The sequence below is a fragment of the Schistocerca gregaria genome, chromosome 7 (genome assembly GCF_023897955.1).
Source record: "Schistocerca gregaria isolate iqSchGreg1 chromosome 7, iqSchGreg1.2, whole genome shotgun sequence".
In the NCBI taxonomy this organism is placed as follows: domain Eukaryota; kingdom Metazoa; phylum Arthropoda; class Insecta; order Orthoptera; family Acrididae; genus Schistocerca; species Schistocerca gregaria.
In genome coordinates, this window is record NC_064926.1 from 138,846,403 (window position 1) to 138,869,439 (window position 23,037).

Sequence of the window (23,037 nt, forward strand, 5' to 3'; positions counted from 1 at the left end):
ATTGTGGCTAGATCTTCATGAAATTTTAAACCAATATACTCCTCCAAATGCCATAATATTTTGTTTACTCTCACCTTCACTGGGAGAAATCACCATCACAATAACATAAGAGAAATCAGATCTTTCATGGAAAGATTTAGGCAGACAGATTAGATGACAAATTTCAGTCAAGAAATGTAGATTACACTGAATGTAATATGGCAGATAACCTGTTGCATCCTGGAACTTTCATATGTTCAGACTGAATTTTAAATGTGATAAAGTGGTACTGTTATTGGATTAGAAAAGACATCATCACTTACTCTGAATTCCGAAACGAGTTACGTTGCATCACAATTACCAAATTGTTGAACGTTTCAGTCTCAATTTCTTTCCAAACTTCCAGTCTCTTCGCTATCACACTATAAATTTTTTAGAGATAACACACAAGAATCACACTTCATGTACAGCATTTCACTGAATTTGCCACCAGTGAATGTAAACTTCAAAATTAGGCACACAAAACCCGTTCCATAGTCAAAACATGAATTTTCATTAAAATTAATTCATATTAAGGTAAATCAGGTCTGATTTTGTTACCTTATTGGTCTCAATAAATTAAAAGTTTTATTGTACGCACATGTTTTCTTTGCCACTAGTTGAATTGAGAAGTGGGGGCAGAAGATGTTTAAGCTGCCTTACTCCTGTGGAGCTGCCAACAAAAGAAATTGAATTGTTTTATTTATTTTCCACAAATTATCTTTGGTATTTATTTCCCATAGACCTTCAGCATAACTGAATCCCTAGAGATGTGGTGAGTCACTGTGATTACAATTGCCTTTTCAGTCTTTATAATGTAATGTGTAAAACAAAGAAGAAAATGGAAAGCACAATGCTTTAAAAATTTCTGCCAAACTATCTTGCATCAACACAAATATCACCAGTACATCTCTAATGTTTTCTGAGTTCAGTCAATTCAATTCTGTGTAAACAAATAAAACAGATTTAAAACAGACAGGTTAATATGAAGTTTGTGTAACCTGTTTGCAAAGAAATTATTTTTTTTTTGGTAACAAGAATGTCACAAAAGTCATCAAGCTGTATAAGAAAACTAGCGAAAAAGGACTCATGTACATTGCAAATAGCACAGAAATTGTATGTATACAACACAAACACCAGGACTAAATGCCTTTTAAAATCACTCCTCAATTACTAATTACAAGACAAAAACAGGAGCTAGGAAAATATATGGTAAGGAGACAGAAATAATATGGCCCAAGGGAAAATAGTTCAGATCTGAGTTGAGGAGCAGAGGGGGGGAATGGAGTATGAAGAAGAGACCCACAGATAGGCCTATTTCTGTTACCTGTTTATATTTCACTTCTCTCTTTTTATGTTTTAAATTCTTGGTGAATGAGTGAAACTCAGCTATGTATTTAAAAAAGGGTACCATTAATTAATTACTAAAATACTAGTTGTTTGGATAGCTCAACACATGAAAGACATTGCTACTAATTATGCATTTCTGAGAAATGTGAACTGAACTTCTGAACTGTACACACAAAGCTACCCAGTTTTACAACCAAGAAAGGTGCCTCCTTTGGGACAACCATATACCACAAATGGCAAATCTAACCAGCCTTAGTCACTGAAGACCTGTGCACTGAAAGAGAGAATAATCAAATCCAAGCTGCTGAAATGAAGTTTGCTGAGGCGAAAACAAAAGGAGAATGGTAACGACTCAAAACAGGATGGATGCATGTGTCATAGTGTAGTGGAAAAGCTCCATTAATCTAGATTAGGAGGGTATGGTTATGAGAGACAGATAGAAGACACTAGGATAGACAAGGAATTCCTTGAAATGACTATAAATGGCAAAAAATATGTATGTTAGCCAAGGAGGAGGTGGATCAATACAGTTAAGAAAAGTGTCACCAACACTGGTGTCCTTTGGAATAGAATCTCTCTCTTTTTTTTCTTCTTTTGAGAAAATCACATTGAAATTACTTCTTTATATACAGGGTGTTTCTGTAAGAGTGTGCAAAGATTTAACAGGACATAAAAGATGCTCCACTGAGCAATTTGAGGCAGGGAACCTGAGGTTAGAGAATCCAGCTTAAGAAGATAATAGAACTAAAATTACAAGACTATGTACCTTTTTATTTACATTAGTTACAGTTAACTGCTAATACCATCACTGACACAATTAACATACCATCTGTGATGTATCTTAAAAAATGTGCTGAAACCTCAATGCGAGCATGACATCAGTGAACAAGATTCTGACGCACTCTGACAAACATCCCTCATGTGGTCCTCTAATTGCCGGGTCCCTCGTTTCTTCTTCCTAATGAACCAGTAACCCATATTTGTCAATTGAGAGAAATAACACTCGTCATGACAGATGATGCCTGATAGGAAATCGTTCCCTGCACAGCCTATCAGCTGCAAGAGCATTGCAACAAACATGAGTCTGTCATTGATTCATAGCACATTCTGTCATGGGACAATGTAAATATGATACAACAGAGCCACCTTATGGACAACTAAAGTAAACAATACCTGCATCATGACTTCCTACTAATCAGGCTTGTCCTCGTTGTTCCTTGTAGAAAATAAGGAATGTACATGTAAATAAACAGCACAGTATGAGTAAACTTCTACGCATGTTAGCTGGAAATAAGCTGGAAAACAGCAATGCTAGACAAAGCAGTAGATAAGTTTATTTCCACTTCTCCTTAAGCTGGCTTTTCCAAACCCAGGTTTCCTACCTCAAATTGTTCATGGAGCCTTCTCTATGTCCTGTTACATTTCTGCGCACTCTTACAGGAACATCCTGTATGCTTTACTGATCAACTAATCCAGTTCATTAAAATAAAAATTAACCTAATAGTAAACAAAATACATTTCCGGAATGAGTTCATGATAACTGGGAATATTTTGTGAATAGAGCTGTCTTAATAATAAAGAGACCACGGCATGAATACAGCGAGCAGTAGATATTTGGAGATGATGAGGCTCTCACATACATAGTGTAGTGTACAGAGCTGAATCAAACCAGTCTTCAGACTTAAGACCACAGCAATAACAATAACGGTAAATAATCACATTTAATAACTGCTCCGAGTGTCTTTATTTATTAAAAAAATTAAAATTGAAGTAATATACTGACACCACACACACACAGATAGCCTCGACTGACATCTCTGCCCTTACTCTTTGCCTTTAAATATGTCTGCTTGTGTCTGTGTATGTGCGGATGGATATGTGTGTGTGTGCGCGCGAGTGTACACCTGTCCTTTTTTCCCCCTAAGGGAAGTCTTTCCGCTCCCGGGATTGGAATGACTCCTTACCCTCTCCCTTAAAACCCACATCCTTTCGTCTTTCCCTCTCCTTCCCTCTTTCCTGAAGAAACAACCATCAGTTGCGAAAGCTAGTAATTCTGTGTGTGTGTGTGTGTGTGTGTGTGTGTGTGTGTGTGTGTGTGTGTTTTGTTCATTGTGCCTGTCTGCCGGCACTTTCCCGCTTGGTAAGTCTTGGAATCATTGTTTTTAATATATATATATATATATATATATATATATATATATATATATATATATATATATATATATATATAGGCAGGCACATTAACAAAACACACAAACACACACACAGAATTGCTAGCTTTCGCAACCGATGGTTGCTTCTTCAGGAAGGAGAGGGAAAGACGAAAGGATGTGGGTTTTAAGGGAGAGGGTAAGGAGTCATTACAATCCCGGGAGCGGAAAGACTTCCCTTAGGGGAAAAAAAAGGACAGGTGTACACTCGTACACACATACACACACATATCCATCCGCACATACACAGACACAAGCAGACATATTTAAAGGCAAAGAGTAAGGGCAGAGATGTCCCATCCTTCATCAAAGACACCAACCACTTTCTCGAACGCCTGGAATCCGTACCCAGTCTGTTACCCCCGGAAACCATCCTTGTAACCATTGATGCCACTTCCCTATACACAAATATCCCGCATGTCCAGGGCCTCGCTGCAATGGAGCACTTCCTTTCACGCAGATCACCTCCCATCCTACCTAAAACCTCTTTCCTCGTCACCTTAGCCAGCTTCATCCTGACCCACAACTTCTTCACTTTTGAAGGCCACACATACCAACAATTAAAGGGAACAGCCATGGGTACCAGGATGGCCCCCTCGTATGCCAACCTATTTATGGGTCGCTTAGAGGAAGCCTTCTTGGTTACCCAAGCCTGCCAACCCAAAGTTTGGTACAGATTTATTGATGACATCTTCATGATCTGGACTCACAGTGAAGAACAACTCCAGAATTTCCTCTCCAACCTCAACTCCTTTGGTTCCATCAGATTCACCTGGTCCTACTCCAAATCCCATGCCACTTTCCTAGACGTTGACCTCCATCTGTCCAATGGCCAGCTGCACACATCCGTCCACATCAAACCCACCAACAAGCAACAGTACCTCCATTATGACAGCTGCCACCCATTCCATATCAAACGGTCCCTTCCCTACAGCCTAGGCCTTCGTGGAAAACGAATCTGCTCCAGTCCTGAATCCCTCGACCATTACACCAACAACCTGAAAACAGCTTTCGCATCCCGCAACTACCCTCCTAACCTGGTACAGAAGCAGATAACCAGAGCCACTTCCTCATCCCCTCAAACCCAGAACCTCTCACAGAAGAACCCCAAAAGTGCCCCACTTGTGACAGAATACTTCCCGGGACTGGATCAGACCTTGAATGTGGCTCTCCAGCAGGGATACGACTTCCTAAAATCCTGCCTCGAAATGAGATCCATCCTTGATGAAATCCTCCCCACTCCACCAAGAGTGTCTTTCCGCCGTCCACCTAACCTTCGTAACCTCTTGGTTCATCCCTATGAAATCACCAAACCACCTTCCCTACCCTCTGGCTCCTACCCTTGCAACTGCCCCCGGTGTAAAACCTGTCCCGTGCACCCTCCCACCACCACCTACTCCAGTCCTGTAACCCGGAAGGTGTACACGATCAAAGGGAGAGCCACGTGTGAAAGCATCCACGTGATTTACCAACTGACCTGCCTGCACTGTGACGCTTTCTATGTGGGAATAACCAGCAACAAACTGTCCATTCGCATGAATGGACACAGGCAGACAGTGTTTGTTGGTAATGAGGATCACCCTGTGGCTAAACATGCCTTGATGCACGGCCAGCACAGCTTGGCACAGTGTTACACCGTCCGAGTTTTCTGGATACTTCCCACCAACACCAACCTATCCGAACTCGGGAGATGGGAACTCGCCCTTCAGTATATCCTCTCTTCTCGATATCCGCCAGGCCTCAACCTCCGCTAATTTCAAGTTGCCGCTGCTCATACCTCACCTGTCTTTCAACAACTTCTTTGCCTCTGTACTTCCGCCTCGACTGACATCTCTGCCCTTACTCTTTGCCTTTAAATATGTCTGCTTGTGTCTGTGTCAAAATTTCGAGCTTTCGCAACCGGCGGCTGCGTCGTCAGGAAAGAGGGAAGGAAAAGGAAAGATGAAAAGGGTGTGTGTGTGTGTGTGTGTGTGTGTGTGTGTGTGTGTGTGTGTGTGCGAGAGAGAGAGAGAGAGAGAGAGAGAGAGAGAGAGAGAGAGAGATTGATTGATTATATACCTGTCCTTTTTTTCCCCTAAGGGAAGTCTTTCCGCTCCCGGGATTGGAATGACTCCTTACCCTCTCCCTTAAAACCCACATCCTTTCGTCTTTCCCTCTCCTTCCTGAAGAAGCAACCATCGGTTGCGAAAGCTAGCAATTCTGTGTGTGTGTTTGTGTGTTTTGTTAATGTGCCTGTCTGCCGGCACTTTCCCGCTTGGTAAGTCTTGGAATCTTTGTTTTTAATATATTTTCCCATGTGGAAGTTTCTTTCTATTATATATATATATAAGGATGTGGGTTTTAAGGGAGAGGGTAAGGAGTCATTCCAATATATATATATATATATATATATATATATATATATATATATATATATATATAATAGAAAGAAACTTCCACATGGGAAAAATATATTAAAAACAAAGATTCCAAAGATTCCTTTCTATATATATATAATAGAAAGAAACTTCCACATGGGAAAAATATATTAAAAACAATGATTCCAAGACTTAACAAGCGGGAAAGTGCCGGCAGACACATACACAGACACAAGCAGACATTTGTAAAGGCAAAGAGTTCGGGCAGAGATGTCAATCGAGGCGGAAGTACAGAGGCAAAGAAGTTGTTGAAAGACAGGTGAGGTATGAGCAGCGGTAACTTGAAATTAGCGGAGGTTGAGGCCTGGCGGATATCGAGAAGAGAGGATATACTGAAGGGCGAGTTCCCATCTCCGGAGTTCGAATAGGTTGGTGTTGGTGGGAAGTATCCAGATAACTCGGACGGTGTAACACTGTGCCAAGCTGTGCTGGCCGTGCATCAAGGCATGTTTAGCCACAGGGTGATCTTCATTACCAACAAACACTGTCTGCCTGTGTCCATTCATGCGAATGGACAGTTTGTTGCTGGTCATTCCCACATAGAAAGCGTCACAGTGCAGGCAGGTCAGTTGGTAAATCACGTGGGTGCTTTCACACGTGGCTCTCCCTTTGATCATGTACACCTTCCGGGTCACAGGACTGGAGTAGGTGGTGGTGGGAGGGTGCACGGGACAGGTTTTACACCGGGGGCGGTTGCAAGAGTAGGAGCCAGAGGGTAGGGAAGGTGGTTTGGGGATTTCATAGGGATGAACCAAGAGGTTACGAAGGTTAGGTGGACGGCGGAAAGACACTCTTGGTGGAGTGGGGAGGATTTCATCAAGGATGGATCTCATTTCGAGGCAGGATTTTAGGAAGTCGTATCCCTGCTGGAGAGCCACATTCAAGGTCTGATCCAGTCCCGGGAAGTATTCTGTCACAAGTGGGGCACTTTTGGGGTTCTTCTGTGAGAGGTTCTGGGTTTGAGGGGATGAGGAAGTGGCTCTGGTTATCTGCTTCTGTACCAGGTTAGGAGGGTAGTTGCGGGATGCGAAAGCTGTTTTCAGGTTGTTGGTGTAATGGTCGAGGGATTCAGGACTGGAGCAGATTCGTTTTCCACGAAGGCCTAGGCTGTAGGGAAGGGACCGTTTGATATGGAATGGGTGGCAGCTGTCATAATGGAGGTACTGTTGCTTGTTGGTGGGTTTGATGTGGACGGATGTGTGCAGCTGGCCATTGGACAGATGGAGGTCAACGTCTAGGAAAGTGGCATGGGATTTGGAGTAGGACCAGGTGAATCTGATGGAACCAAAGGAGTTGAGGTTGGAGAGGAAATTCTGGAGTTGTTCTTCACTGTGAGTCCAGATCATGAAGATGTCATCAATAAATCTGTACCAAACTTTGGGTTGGCAGGCTTGGGTAACCAAGAAGGCTTCCTCTAAGCGACCCATAAATAGGTTGGCATATGAGGGGGCCATCCTGGTACCCATGGCTGTTCCCTTTAATTGTTGGTATGTGTGGCCTTCAAAAGTGAAGAAGTTGTGGGTCAGGATGAAGCTGGCTAAGGTGACGAGGAAAGAGGTTTTAGGTAGGGTGGCAGGTGATCTGCGTGAAAGGAAGTGCTCCATTGCAGCGAGGCCCTGGACGTGCGGGATATTTGTGTATAGGGAAGTGGCATCAATGGTTACAAGGATGGTTTCCGGGGGTAACAGACTGGGTACGGATTCCAGGCGTTCGAGAAAGTGGTTGGTGAATTTTAGGAAGTAGGTAGAAGGTAGGCGTGCGAGGTGTCGGTAGGGTCAGGAGTTTGATGGAGTCAGGTGAAAGGTTTTGTAGAGGGCCTAAGGTTCTGAGGATTCCTTGAAGCTCCGCCTGGACATCAGGAATGGGATTACCTTGGCAAACTTTGTATGTAGAGCCGTCTGATAGCTGACACAGTCCCTCAGCCACATACTCCCGACGATCAAGTACCACGGTTGTGGAACCCTTGTCAGCCGGAAGAATGATGATGGATTGGTCAGCTTTCAGATCACGGATAGCCTGGGCTTCGGCTGTGGTGATGTTGGGAGTAGGATTAAGGTTTTTCAAGAAATATTGAGAGGCAAGGCTGGAAGTGAGAAATTCCTGGAAGGTTTGGAGAGGGTGATTTTGAGGAAGAGGAGGTGGATCCCGCTGTGATGGAGGACGGAACTGTTCCAGGCAGGGTTCAATTTGGATAGTGTCTTGGGGAGTTGGATCATTAGGAGTGGGATCAGGATTATTTTTCTTCATGGCAAAGTGATATTTCCAGCAGAGACTACGAGTGTAGGACAGTAAATCTTTGACAAGGGCAGTTTGGTTGAACCTGGGAGTGGGGCTGAAGGTGAGGCCTTTGGATAGGACAGAGGTTTCGGATTGGGAGAGGGGTTTGGAGGAAAGGTTAACTACTGAATTGGGGTGTTGTGGTTCCAGATTGTGTTGACTTCCCTCTTTCCTGAAGAAGCAACCATCGGTTGCGAAAGCTAGTAATTCTGTGTGTGTGTTTTGTTCATTGTGCCTGTCTGCCGGCGCCGGTAGACAGGCACAATAAATAAAACACACAAACACACACACAGAATTTCTAGCTTTCGCAACCGACGGTTGTTTCTTCAGGAAAGAGGGAAGGAGAGGGAAAGACGAAAGGATGTGGGTTTTAAGGGAGAGGGTAAGGAGTCATTCCAATCCCGGGAGCGGAAAGACTTATTTTAGGGCGAAAAAAGGATAGGTATATACTCGCGCACACACACACACACACACACACACACACACACACACACACACACACACACAAACAAGTAGACATCAGTTTACCTGTGGGAAGCTGTTAAAAAATGATCGGTTATGTGGGAAAAACGGGAATGGAAATAAAACGAAAGTTGTTGGAAATAGCTGAGATGGTTGTTTAATGTGTGAAAGGAACTGAAGCTGTGAAATAGTATTCAAGAGTTTACACGAAATGTTTGTAAACTTGGAACAGTGGATTTTATAGCAGCAGTAATGTTGAAAGCGTTTAAGTTTTTAGGTTATGGTTTGGAAGTAAATTACGTATTATTATAATTAGGCAAGATAAAATGTAGGTAGATTACGGAAAAAGGGATGATGAATACAAAGTGTAACTACTTGTATAAACAAAAAGAGAAAGTAAGATGATAGAAAAGATTTCGAAATGCAACAGAGACAATAACAAACGTAATTGTAGGTTCAAATTAATGATGTAAATAAAATAGAAAGAAACTTCCACATGGGAAAAATATATTAAAAACAAAGATTCCAAGACATACCAAGCGGGAAAGTGCCGGTAGACAGCCACAATAAAATAACACACAAACACAAAATTTCGAGCTTTCGCAACCGGCGGCTGCGTCGTCAGGAAAGAGGGAAGGAAAAGGAAAGATGAAAAGGATGTGGGTGTATGTATGGATGGATGGATGGATGTGTGTGTGTGTGTGTGTGTGTGTGTGTGTGTGTGTGTGTGTGTGCGAGAGAGAGAGAGAGAGAGAGAGAGAGAGAGAGAGAGATTGATTATATACCTATCCTTTTTTCCCCCTAAGGTAAGTCTTTCCACGCCCGGGATTGGAATGACTCCTTACCCTCTCCCTTAAAACCCACATCCTTTCATCTTTCCTTTTCCTTCCCTCTTTCCTGACGAAGCAGCCGCCGATTGCGAAAGCTCGAAATTTTGTGTGTTTGTGTGTTATTTTATTGTGCCTGTCTACCGGAGCTTTCCCGCTTGGTAAGTCTTGGAATCTTTGTTTTTAATATATTTTTCCCGTGTGGAAGTTCCTTTAATAATAAAATTTCCACATGGGAAAATACGTTAAAAACATCAAAATAATGATGTGTGTGTATATATATATATATATATATATATATATATATATATATATATATATATATATATATATGCCTACATAAATTAGCAAAAAGTCTATAACCACTGCATGGAAAGTAATTTGAGTGTTCCTGTGGCCATATCGTAAAACCCGTACAAAAGGCACTTATTGAACAGATTAAATGAAATTCACATGATTTGTGTATTAATAATATGTTACACCACGACTTAAATAAAAAGCTATATTTTAATCATAATTAAAACAGCAGTGAGATACAAACAATATTTAATAAAAAGATGAAAAGCAGTCTTGATTACATAAACAACTTATTTAAAAGTGGCAACTGGTTTCAATCTGATTTAGACCATCAACAGCAGGAGTTGATATCCATTTCTCGTACACACAGTGCTGGTTGCTGGTCCGAGTCACCGTCTCTGCCTGCCGCCTTTGGAGTATATTCTGATGATGGTCTTAGACAGAGTCAAACTGGTCACAATTTTTAAATAGCATAAATGTGTTTATTCACTCAAGATTGCTGCTTAATTTTTATTAATTTCAAGAAAAAAGTTCAGTAGGCTACTGGGGGAGCATGCAATACATACAAACAAATTTACTTAATGAAGAGGCACTATCACACACATCTTTATACAATAATACCGAACTGTGTGAACTATGAAATATTCTGAAGTAGTATAAATCAAAGTCTTCAACAACCTACAGAAATAGCCTGTGTCTTACATACATACCTTGTTGTCACACAAACTGGAGTATAGTACAATGGGTTTTATTGCAGTATGGGTCAATATTGTATCTGAGGTTCTGTATAGCAGTTAGCATACAATTTCACACAAAAAAATATTGTCTGTCAAAGTGAACAACTCAGATGAGCAATAGTCAAATATGCAACTCGTAACCATACCCACTCACTCCTGAAAAATTTGAGCGCTTAGTGACTAAAGTTGTCAATACAGTTGTCAAACTATAATGTACACGCAAATGAATATTTTGTAGGCAAATTAACCATTCCTAGACCATCACATATTTGTCCTATATTTTAGTGCATTGTCTACTTTCTCGGCCCAGGAGAAATAAACAAGTACACATTATTATGTGGTTCTGCAACATAAAATATTGTGATGAGCATATTTTATGCAATTTTTTTTTTCCTTTCATGGGTACACCTACCAGTGGTAAAACATGGACTGGTAACATAAGAATATTCAAAATTCTTTTCTCTCTTAATACAAGTCTGTGGCATTACCAGGCAAGAAATGGCAGGTGCAATAACTGCACACAGTATTTGATATGATGATGTGAAATACATTTAAAATAGCAAATATTGACATCAATCAAGTTGTCTGTGAGATCCCCACACTAAATTGCAAAGAATAAACTGTAGTTGCAAATGAAAGGCGTTTACATGATGCAGCTGATTATCCAAAACATGAGAAAGCAACAATCTGCAACGTTAATCTACCCTATCACTGAAGCACAAAATGTGCAAACCTGATACCACATAAAGTAATCAGCAAACATTTCAATACATGTATCATGGTACTCATAGAGAAGTCTCAAGAAAAGTCACACAGATTTTCAGGGCAAAAGATGACGCAGATGTGTTACTGGTGCTAAACCGACTGTGGTGAGCTTCCCATTACGCCTCAGAAAACAAAAAAATATGACGTTTACCACAAACAAAATAGCTACGTTACGCATGAAATTACTTAATTTCCTTAACTTAGCACTGACGCTCGCTTCACACAGGTGACACACAATTTAAGCCTGCCGCACATCTTTGGCGCAAACACACATTATTTACATACAAAAATCGTAGCCGTTCTCTGGCAGTGACGCTTATAATATTGTATTACTTCCGACACAAGCAAAAATTATTCAAGGGTTTAAATGATACTCAGACATCACACCAAGCTCTAATTCTCTGGCAGCACACAAATATAACAACAAAGCGAACTTACACACTGACACACACGCGCGCTTCGTATCTAATACACCGCTTTACAAGTTGGTGGACATATTCCTTTACCCACAATGCATTGTAGGTTACAGAAGCCTACCCATAATGCCCTAGGAAAAAACAGTAACGATAATCGTGTAGTGGTGCGACCTGTGTTGCGCTTGTTGTGACAGCTCGAGGCGGAAGTTTCATTGAAGTATTGTTTGCTTGTGTTTCTCTTAAGTGTACTTACATTGCTGAGAAATTTAACCCTTTTAAAACTGAGTCCGATTTGTTACTTGATACACCATGGCGACGGCAGTTGCTTCACGATTTGCTGTTCTTACTGTGGAAGGCGAAGATGATTATCCGAAGAAGAGTCAACAGAAGAAAAAGACTGACAATAAAAAGTCAGCTTCTGGCAACCAAAAGTCGGATGCAAATCAGAAAAAGAAAAATAAGAAACAAGAAAATGGAAAGGTAATCATTCAAAAATTTTTATTGTATCAGCATTGTTATTTCTACAGCGAGAAGATAATACATTTCCATAACTATTATTTCATGCATAGATTGGCAGGCATTTATCGTGATATTCATTTAAAGCTAAAACATTGTATTAAAAGAAGCCAATATCCTAAAGTTTTCTATTGTTATACCATTTGCTGTCATGTTATGAAATATCGCTCATACCATGATATAACTAAAATCAACCAAATAGTATAAAGAGCGGGTCAGATGTGGGAATTGCATGTGTGAGAAATTAGTTTGCGATATTCACTACAGGCGTAACACTAAAGAAAAATGCTTTTACGAGTCAATTTTCGATTTCTGTGCCAGATACACATTGTACTACTCAGTCTTGAAATGCTATTTATGGCCATAATATAATCAAACTTGTAATTCATCTCTCGCCTTATCAGTCTCGTTGTACACAGCCTACCGTTCTCCACCAAGCAGTGGTGCACGTAATACAGTGTGATGTGTCTGTAAACCTGATGGAACAATTGCATTGAGTGCTTGATGCTAATCGCCTTAGAGAGTTTCTTCATGGGTCAAAACAATTAGGAGCTTAATCAAATTATCCTAATACTTTCTGGGTAAAATGTATTCGAAACAATTTGGAGTACAAAGATTCAGTATTAGGGCTAATACAGGAAGAGGGGGAAGAAAAGCTCAACCATTCTGTTCACTGAATAATATAAGCAAGAAAGTGTCTATAACTCAAGAGTTGATAATCTGTGCCTCACAATTGTTAAGCACTAGTTTTCATTTCAGTAGGAGTACAGATGATCCACTTCTAAACTAATGTTACTGGAATATGTCAGCAGTTTAGCCGAGGTGGACACACTGGTTCCCATCAGATAACCGAAGTTAAGCACCATTGGGCATGGGCAGTATTGGGACATGTGTCCGTGTGAGTATGCCACATGCTATTGTCACTTTTCCCTTTGCCTTTATGGCAGGAGTGGTGGTGGTGGTGGTGGTGGTGGTGGTGGTGGTGTAAAGTCCCTTATCACCAGTCTTTGCATCAGTCTCCTGGATTCAGTTCCAAACATCTCCACAGTCTTTCATGAAGTGAGGACATGTGTCACTGTTGCTGGCGATATATGTTAGATGTGGCTGTTAAGTACGGTGGCCACCTTGGTGCTCTTTGAGGGGAGTAGGCTAAATATGAATATGCCACTACACTACACACACCATTACAGTTGCTTACGTGTAACAGATATGCATTGAAGCACAGAGCTCTTATACTCCATGAAGAAAAAGTGCCTGCTGGCATAGGGGATAGGGGAAAACTTACCAATTAGGCGGACCATTTTGGGGGCTTCTAGCCATTCATGTCCTATGATGTAACTGTTCTTTACTAGAATATTAGGCATGATTATCTGGCAGAATGATTTACACTAGAATGTTACATTCAGAGGTAGCAAGAGCCTTGTCCTTAAAGTGTAATCTTGCAACTGTCATATCTTGTTTTTAAATAAGAGGAGTCTAACCGTATTCTGTCCTATGTCATGGAACCCCAAAAAGCTTTACAAGCTCTTTCATTGTTCTTTCAGCAGATATAGCTCCACTAAGTAATTTCATCCTGCTTCTATCTCAGTAACGTTAACACTGAGCAGAAACTGAACTTGATGCGTTAACTATTATCCCAGAAATGCTAGTTCCAAAATGCTGTGAGGGGCATGTGGAGTTTGTAGGGTAGAAATCTGAACAAGGTGTGCTCAAGTAATGCATGGGCTACAAAAGGCAAGCAATTGGAATTAGAGTCCAAGTGTGCACCACTGTTTTAACCTAACATTGAATAATTCAGTAATTATTTGGAGGGTGTCATAAAACACCAATTTAATGTGCCATTATAGAAATAATCACAAAGCCTAACAACATTGGTTTGAATTGGCCAGCTTTGACTTGAGTGTTATAGACAATGACATACATTATATAGTACCATGAGCATTGTGAATATCCTTAAGAAATAAAGCTACATCTTGTGTAGGTGCAGTAACTAAGGTAGGTCAATGCTGTGCTGAAGCCTATACAAGATTATGAACATTCTTCCCCTCCCTGAAAATTTGTGATTCTTTTTGCAGTTGTGTAGACTTGAACCATAATAGGACCGTGTGCCTGTCTTTAATTGACTGCTGCAAAAAGCATCAAAGCTTTTCAGGTAGGCCTAGTTAGGATGAATAAGTGCCAGATTTTTAAAGAGAACAAGAATTATCATAATCTTGTATAGGCTTCATCACAGTGGACTCCCAAGCAAAGAAAAACTTTATTCCATTTGATAACTAACTACTTCACAGTTGTGATACAGACTTCAATACAACCACATCAGTAACATGATTTACTAAGCTGATACTGTGATTCCTGATTCCTGAAGTCTAATATGGTGTCCTGCTTCTCAACACTGCCTTGATATTTTAACACAAACGTGTACCTGTGCAGTGTCCAATTTACCTTATCAATGCTCATTTTTGCTAATTACTTTTTGATGAATACATATTGGGAAGGAGTTACAGGGCTGCTCAATTGCTCTGAGGCTGGAAGAGTGTAATGGGAGTAAATGTTGAACAGCCCAGTAGCAGTGGTGAATTGTGTTCTCTGCTCAATGTGCAGAAAACATATTTCTTCTGAGGAGGAAAGTTTTTCTATGACTTAAAGCTGCTCGTTCTGTGTGTTTCAGTCCCTACAGTGCAAAAGTAGATGTGAGAATTTTGAGAAGAAAGGGAATTTTCGTGTTGGGAATAATGGACTGTATAATATAGGGATCATATTATTACTCTATGATGCTTGAACTTGTTCACAGACTGTTACTTAAGAATGGTGTTCTACGATTAAGAGCTTGAAGTTGGTAGCTGATGGTTCATATAGCATCAACAGACCCTCGAATGCATAATCATTAAATGCATGTTATTAAATGCTGTATCACTACATTACTTGAATCACTTCAGACCTGGTGGCAGTCTGGCTAGGCTGACACTCAGTGTTTCACAAAGCTATTTGGTCTTCCTCCGCTAAACTGCATACATTTATTGTGTGTCAGTGTCCTAAGTGAAATCTTAGATCTTACCCCTGTATTCCTTGCAGTGAGGGTATGTGACACTATGATGACGGCATGCCTTTTGAATAAAGACATTAAACTTGGTGACATATTTGGTGAGATGTTGCAAGAGTAGCTTTGTGCCTGTACTGATTTTCATTCTTTCCGTGTTCTGTTATCAGCATCATCAATGATAATGGAAAAATAAAATCTTTCCAATGATATTACTTAACATTGTATTACTGCACTGGTACATCAATGAAATCATTAGTATGGTGGAAGTACAAGCCTCATGAAATAACCAACGATTGATGTTACTACCAATGTGAAAACATTAACAACATAGAAAAATTATTGAGAAACCTCCACAGGAATAAGGGGTTTTGGGAGGCAATGTTTTTATGGGAAAGCAATTGTTTCTGTAACAAACTTTTCAAATCCCAGAATCACCTCCCAATGATACAGGAGTTGTCACGAGAATACAGTAAATTTCAGTAGTTCAAGATATAGATATACACAGAATACTTCAGTATGCCGAATAAGGATAGGACATGTGGTCAACCATGTGCTTGATGAAGGAAGCATGCTCAAGAACTAAATGAGAAATTATATACAAAACATACAACCTACATCTACGAAATTTATAAACAGAAACATCCCAGAAGCCATGTTTGTGGTGTACGATGAGTTGCACATCAGACACCCAGAATGAAGTAAATATTTCTGAATTCCAATCAAGAAAAACTGCCAAGATGAGAAACATAGAAGTATCAGTGTAGCAAAGCAGCTTAAATAACTTAATATAGGCAAGGCATCCAGTCCAGATTGTGTACCACTCAGGGTCCTGTCATAGTATGCCAATACCAAAGCTCCACATTTAGCAATTAATTACAACCACTCACTCACAGAATGATCTGTACCAAAAGACTGGAAAATTGCTCAGTCACACCAATACACAAAATGGAAAGTAGGAGCAGTCCGCTGATGTACAGGCCCATATCACTAATGTCGATTTGCGGTAGGGTTTTGGGACATATGATATCTTCGAACATTATGAATTACCTCGAAGAAAACGATTTATTGACACATAATCAGCACGGACTCTGAAAATATCATTCTTGTGAAACGCAACTAGCTCTTTATTCTCCTGAAGTAATAAGTGCTATCAACAGGGGATGTCAAATTGATTCCATATTTTTAGATTTCCAGAAGGCCTTCGACATAGTTCTGCAAAATCGTCTTCTAACCAAATAGCTTGCCTATGAAATATTGCCTAAGTTGACGACTGGATTAGGGATTTCCTGTCAGAGAGGTCACAGTTCGGTTTAATAGACAGAAAGTCATCGAGTAAAACAGAAGTAATATTCGGCGTCCCCCAAGGAAGTGTTATAGGCCCTCTATTGTTCCTGATCTATATTAACCTCTTAGGAGCCAATCTGAGTAGCCCTCTTGGATTGTTTGCAGATGGTGCTGTCATTTACAGTCTTGTAAAGTCATCAGATGATGAAAATTAATTGCAAAATGATTTAGATAAAATATCTGTATGGTGCGAAAAGTGGCAATTGACGCTGAATTAAAAAAAAAGTGTGAAGTTATTCACATGAGTACTAAAAGAAATCTGCTAGATTTTGATTATGAGATAAGTCACACAAATGTGAAGGCTGTAAATTCAACTAAATACTTACGGATTACACTTACATATAACCTGCGTTTTTTGTTGTGGTGGGATCTTCTCATGAAATTTCAATTACCAGTTTTCGCCTCCGATTGGGAAAACATTCTGTTGGCATCCACCTATGAGGGGGGAAATGATCATGACGATAAAATAAGAGAAATCAGGGCCCGCACAGAAAAATTTAAGTGCTTATTTTTCCTGCGCACCATTCAAGAGTGGAAATTGTGAATAGTGGAGTAATCACGCAGATGTAGATACAGTTTAGTTTTAATTCGGGTTTGACTTTTCCATGTTAACTGTGAAAATATTTTAAAATGCAACATAACACCAAATGGTCCGTGTTGTTGTTGTTGTTGTTGTTGTTGTCATCAGTCCTGAGACTGGTTTGATGCAGCTCTCCATGCTACTCTATCCTGTGCAAGCTGCTTCATCTCCCAGTACCTACTGCAACCTACATCCTTCTGAATCTGCTTAGTGTACTCATCTCTCGGTCTCCCTCTACGATTTTTACCCTCCACGCTGCCCTCCAATGCTAAATTTGTGATCCCTTCATGCCTCAAAACATGTCCTACCAACCGATCCCTTCTTCTAGTCAAGTTGTGCCACAAACTTCTCTTCTCCCCAATCCTATTCAATACGTCCTCATTAGTTACGTGATCTATCCACCTTATCTTCAGTATTCTTCTGTAGCACCACATTTCGAAAGCTTCTATTCTCTTCTTGTCCGAACTAGTTATCGTCCATGTTTCACTTCCATACATGGCTACACTCCAAACAAATACTTTCAGAAACGACTTCCTGATACATGAATCTATATTCGATGTTAACAAATTTCTCTTCTTCAGAAACGCTTTCCTTGCCATTGCCAGTCTACATTTTATATCCTCTCTACTTCGACCATCATCAGTTATTTTACTTCCTAAATAGCAAAACTCCTTTACTACTTTAAGTGTCTCATTTCCTAATCTAATTCCCTCAGCATCACCTGATTTAATTTGACTACATTCCATTATCCTCGTTTTGCTTTTGTTAATGTTCATCTTATATCCTCCTTTCAAGACAGTGTCCATTCCGTTCAACTGCTCTTCCAAGTCCTTTGCCGTCTCTGACAGAATTACAATGTCATCGGCGAACCTCAAGGTTTTTACTTCGTCTCCATGAATTTTAATACCTACTCCAAATTTTTCTTTTGTTTCCTTTACTGCTTGCTCAATATACAGATTGAATAACATCGGGGAGAGGCTACAACCCTGTGTCACTCCTTTCCCAACCACTGCTTCCCTTTCATGCCCCTCGACTCTTATGACTGCCATCTGGTTTCTGTACAAATTATAAATAGCCTTTCGCTCCCTGTATTTTACCCCTGCCACCTTTAGAATTTGAAAGAGTGTATTCCAGTCAACATTGTCAAAAGCTTTCTCTAAGTCTACAAATGCTAGAAACATTGGTTTGCCTTTTCTTAATCTTTCTTCTAAGATAAGTCGTAAGGTCAGTATTGCCTCACGTGTTCCAACATTTCGACGGAATCCAAACTGTTCCTCCCCGAGGTCTGCATCTACCAGTTTTTCCATTCGTCTGTAAAGAATTCGCGTTAGTATTTTGCAGCCGTGGCTTATTAAACTGATAGTTCGGTAATTTTCACATCTGTCAGCACCTGCTTTCTTTGGGATTGGAATTATTATATACTTCTTGAAGTCTGAGGGTATTTCGCCTGTCTCATAAATCTTGCTCACCAGCTGGTAGAGTTTTGTCAGGACTGGTTGTCCCAAGGCCGTCAGTAGTTCTAATGGAATGTTGTCTACTCCGGGGGCCTTGTTTCGACTCAGGTCTTTCAGGTCTTTCAATGCTCTGTCAAACTCTTTAAGCAGTATCGTATCTCCCATTTCGTCTTCATCTACATCCTCTTCCATTTCCATAATATTGTCCTCAAGTACATCACCCTTGTATAAACCTTCTATATACTCCTTCCACCTTTGTGCCTTCCCTTCTTTGCTAAGAACTGGGCTGCCATCTGAGCTCTTGATATTCATACACGTGGTTCTCTTCTTTCCAAAGGTCTCTTTAATTTTCCTGTAGGCAGTATCAATCTTACCCCTAGTGAGATAAGCTTCTACATCCTTACATTTGTCCTCTAGCCATCCCTGTTTAGCCATTTTGCACTTCCTGTCGATCTCATTTTTGAGATGTTTGTATTCGTTTTTGCCTGCTTCATTTACTGCATTTTTATATTTTCTCCTTTCATCAATTAATTTCAATATTTCTTCTGTTACCCAAGGATTTCTAGCAGCCCTCGTCTTTGTACCTACTTTATCCTCTGCTGCCTTCACTACTACATCCCTCAGAGCTACCCATTCTTCTTCTACTGTATTTCTTTCCCCTATTCCTGTCAATTGTTCCCTTATGCTCTCCCTGAAACTCTGTACAACCTCTGGTTCTTTCAGTTTATCCAGGTCCCATCTGCTTAATTTCCCACATTTTTGCAGTTTCTTCAGTTTTAATCTACAGGTCATAACCAATAGATTGTGGTCAGAGTCCACATCTGCCCCTGGAAATGTCTTACAACTTAAAACTTGGTTCCTAAATCTCTGTCTCACCATTATCTAATCTATCTGATACCTTTTAGTATCTCCAGGGTTCTTCCACGTATACAACCTTCTTACATGATTCTTAAACCAAGTGTTAGCTATGATTACGTTGTGCTCTGTGCAAAATTCTACTAGGCGGCTTCCTCTTTCATTTCTTAGCCCCAATCCATATTCACCTACTATGTTCCCTTCTCTCCCTTTTCCTACACTCGAATTCCAGTCACCCATTACTATTAAATTTTCATCTCCCTTCACTATCTGAATAATTTCTTTTATTTCATCGTACATTTCTTCAATTTCTTCATCATCTGCAGAGCTAGTTGGCATATAAACTTGTGCTACTGTAGTAGGTGTGGGCTTCGTATCTATCTTGGCCACAATAATGCGTTCACTATGCTGTTTGTAGTAGCTTACCCGCATTCCTATTTTCCTATTCATTATTAAACCTACTCCTGCATTACCCCTATTTGATTTTGTGTTTATAACCCTGTAGTCACCTGACCAGAAGTCTTGTTCCTCCTGCCACCGAACTTCACTAATTCCCACTATATCTAACTTTAACCTATCCATTTCCCTTTTTAAATTTTCTAACCTACCTGCCCGATTAAGGGATCTGACATCCACGCTCCGATCCGTAGAACGCCAGTTTTCTTTCTCCTGATAACGACATCCTCCTGAGTAGTCCCCGCCCGGAGATCCGAATGGGGGACTATTTCACCTCCGGAATAATTTACCCAAGAGGATGCCATCATCATTTAATCATACAGTAAAGCTGCATGTCCTCGGGAAAAATTACGCCTGTAGTTTCCCCTTGCTTTCAGCCGTTCGCAGTACCAGCACAGCAAGGCCGTTTTGGTTAATGTTGCAAGGCCAGATCAGTCAATCATCCAGACTGTTGCCCCTGCAACTACTGAAAAGGCTGCTGCCCCTCTTCAGGAACCACACGTTTGTCTGGCCTCTCAACAGATACCCCTCCATTGTGGTTGCACCTACGGTACGGCCATCTGTATCGCTGAGGCACGCAAGCCTCCCCACCAACGGCAAGGTCCATGGTTCATGGGGGGAGGAAATGGTCCGTAAAGAGTATGAATAATTTACTTCTTTGTACCTTTATTTTAGAAACACATAAACATCAATTAATATTAGGTCTATTAATTATTTAATGCCTTGCAGTGTGAAACTTTCTGCTCAACTTCAACAATAAAAACATTATGGTGATCCAATTGCAATCTTATTATAGTCTAAGATTATAGACGGCAGTCGTCTTTTAAATAGTATGAGCTGCTCCTCAAGCAATGGCACATTACTGTTGTAACAACACATTCTTCCCAAAATAATCCCTGAGGCATATCACACCTCTCTGTCTGATAGTCTATATATTCTTCCTGTAGCAGATATTTTAAAGTTTACTGGAAATTGAATAAACTGATATAAATTTCAGGTCTGTAAGTCAAACAGTTTTTGAGATACATCTGTTTTAAATTTTCAAAACATCACAAAAATTGCACAATTTTGGAAACTTTAAAAAAATACTCAAAAAATGAAATGTCCTAACAATCTTTAATTCTGGAGTGTACATTACTTTGATAAATAGATTAGCAGTTCACACTGAATGGCTCATAGAATAACATTTCACACTGAAGGACTCAACACAGGGTGTTACAAAAAGGTACGGCCAAACTTTCAGGAAACATTCCTCACACACAAAGAAAGAAAATGTGTTATGTGCACATGTGTCCGGAAACACTTACTTTCCATGTTAGAGCTCATTTTATTACTTCTCTTCAAATCGCATTAATCATGGGATGGAAACACACAGCAACAGAATGTACCAGCGTGACTTCAAACACTTTGTTACAGGAAATGTTCAAAACGTCCTCTGTTAGCAAGGATACACGCATCCACCCTCCGTCGCATGGAATCCCTGATGCAGCCCTGGAGAATGACGTATTGTATCACAGCCGTACACAATACGAGCACAAAGAGTCTCTACATTTGGTACCGGGGTTGCGTAGACGAGAGCTTTCAACTGCCCCCATAAATGAAAGTCAAGAGGGTTGAGGTCAGGAGAACGTGGAGGCCATGGAATTGGTCCGCCTCTACCAATCCATCGGCCACCAAATCTGTTGTTGAGAAGCGTACGAACACTTCGACTGAAATGTGCAGGAGCTCCATCGTGCATGAACCACATGTTGTGTCGTACTTGTAAAGACACATGTTCTAGCAGCACAGGTAGAGTATCCCGTATGAAATCATAATAACGTGCTCCATTGAAGGTGGAAGAACGTCAGGCCCAAATTAAGACATCACCAACAATGCCTGCCCAAACGTTCACAGAAAATCTGTGTTGATGACGTGATTGCACAATTGCGTGCGGATTCTCATCAGCCCACACATGTTGATTGTGAAAATTTACAGTTTGATCACGTTGGAATGAAGTGAAAATTTACAGTTTGATCACGTTGGAATGAAGCCTCATCCGTAAATAGAACATTTGCACTGAAATGAGGACTGACACATTGTTGGATGAACCATTCGCAGAAGTGTACCCGTGGAGGCCAATCAGCTGCTGATAGTGCCTGCACATGCTGTACATGGTACGGAAACAACTGGTTCTCCCATAGCACTCTCCATACAGTCACGTGGTCAATGTTACATTGTACAGCAGCAACTTTTCTGACGCTGACATTAGGGTTATCGTCAACTGCACGAAGAATTGCCTTGTCCATTGCAGGTGTCCTCGTCGTTCTAGGTCTTCCCCGGTCGCGAGTCATAGGCTGGAATGTTCCATGCTCCCTAAGACGCCGATCAATTGCTTCAAACGTCTTCTTGTCGGGACACCTTCATTCTGGAAATCTGTCTCAATACAAATATACCGAGCCACGGCTATTGCCCCATGCTAATCCATACATCAAATGGGCATCTGCCATCTCCGCATTTGTAAACATTGCACTGACTGCAAAACCACGTTCATGATGAACACTAACCTGTTGATGCTATGTACTGATGTGCTTGATGCTAGTACTGTAGAGCAATGAGTCACATGTCAACACAAGCACCGAAGTCAACATTACCTTCCTTTAATTGGGTCAACTGGTGGTGGATTGTGTTTATATTCATGAAATGTGTACATAGAAAAAAATATCATGCAATTTGATTTCTCAATTTAGAAAACATGTATAGTTGTTTTGCTTTCATGTAAAATATAGAAACACTGTTGTTTTTGCAGTCACTGATTCATTTGTATTATGAATTTTTATGTCTGTCTGAATTGCAGATTTACCACCTGTGTTGAATATGTGGGACATACTGTATTATTTCGTTTTCAGCCATTTGTCTCCCACTGTTGATTAAAGGTCACCTCCTGCATGTTTTCTAACATAGCTTATGCGCATTCCATTAAGATACCTGCTTACACTTTCCTTATCTGTTCAAATCCAGAGAACCCATCAGGTATGCA

The 23,037-nt window shown here is 40.5% G+C and overlaps 2 protein-coding genes across 8 annotated transcripts in view; one reads left to right on the plus strand and one right to left on the minus strand.

Moving 5' to 3' along the window:
* Positions 1 to 11,869, minus strand: part of LOC126282204 (mucin-17-like) — a 59,532-nt gene extending 47,663 nt beyond the window's left edge. Inside the window, exons 1-2 of one of the 7 annotated variants that reach the window (XM_049981747.1) lie at positions 11,799 to 11,869; positions 620 to 691 (exon numbers count right to left, since the gene is read on the minus strand). Coding sequence is in view for 2 of the 7 variants with exons in the window: in XM_049981743.1 (XP_049837700.1) it covers positions 620 to 621 (2 nt within the window). In the remaining 5 variants the exon portion in view is untranslated. Of the gene's footprint in view, positions 1 to 579; positions 600 to 619; positions 692 to 10,568; positions 10,973 to 11,798 lie in introns of those variants that run through there. The other 6 variants (XM_049981743.1, XM_049981744.1, XM_049981745.1 and 3 more) reach the window with 6 other exon arrangements.
* The window catches only part of LOC126282205 (G kinase-anchoring protein 1-like), a 69,113-nt gene continuing 57,942 nt past the window's right edge, over positions 11,867 to 23,037 (plus strand). The window contains exon 1 of the mRNA XM_049981751.1: positions 11,867 to 12,256. Coding sequence (XP_049837708.1) covers positions 12,086 to 12,256 — 171 coding nt within the window. The 5' untranslated portion in view covers positions 11,867 to 12,085. The remainder of the gene's footprint in view (positions 12,257 to 23,037) is intronic.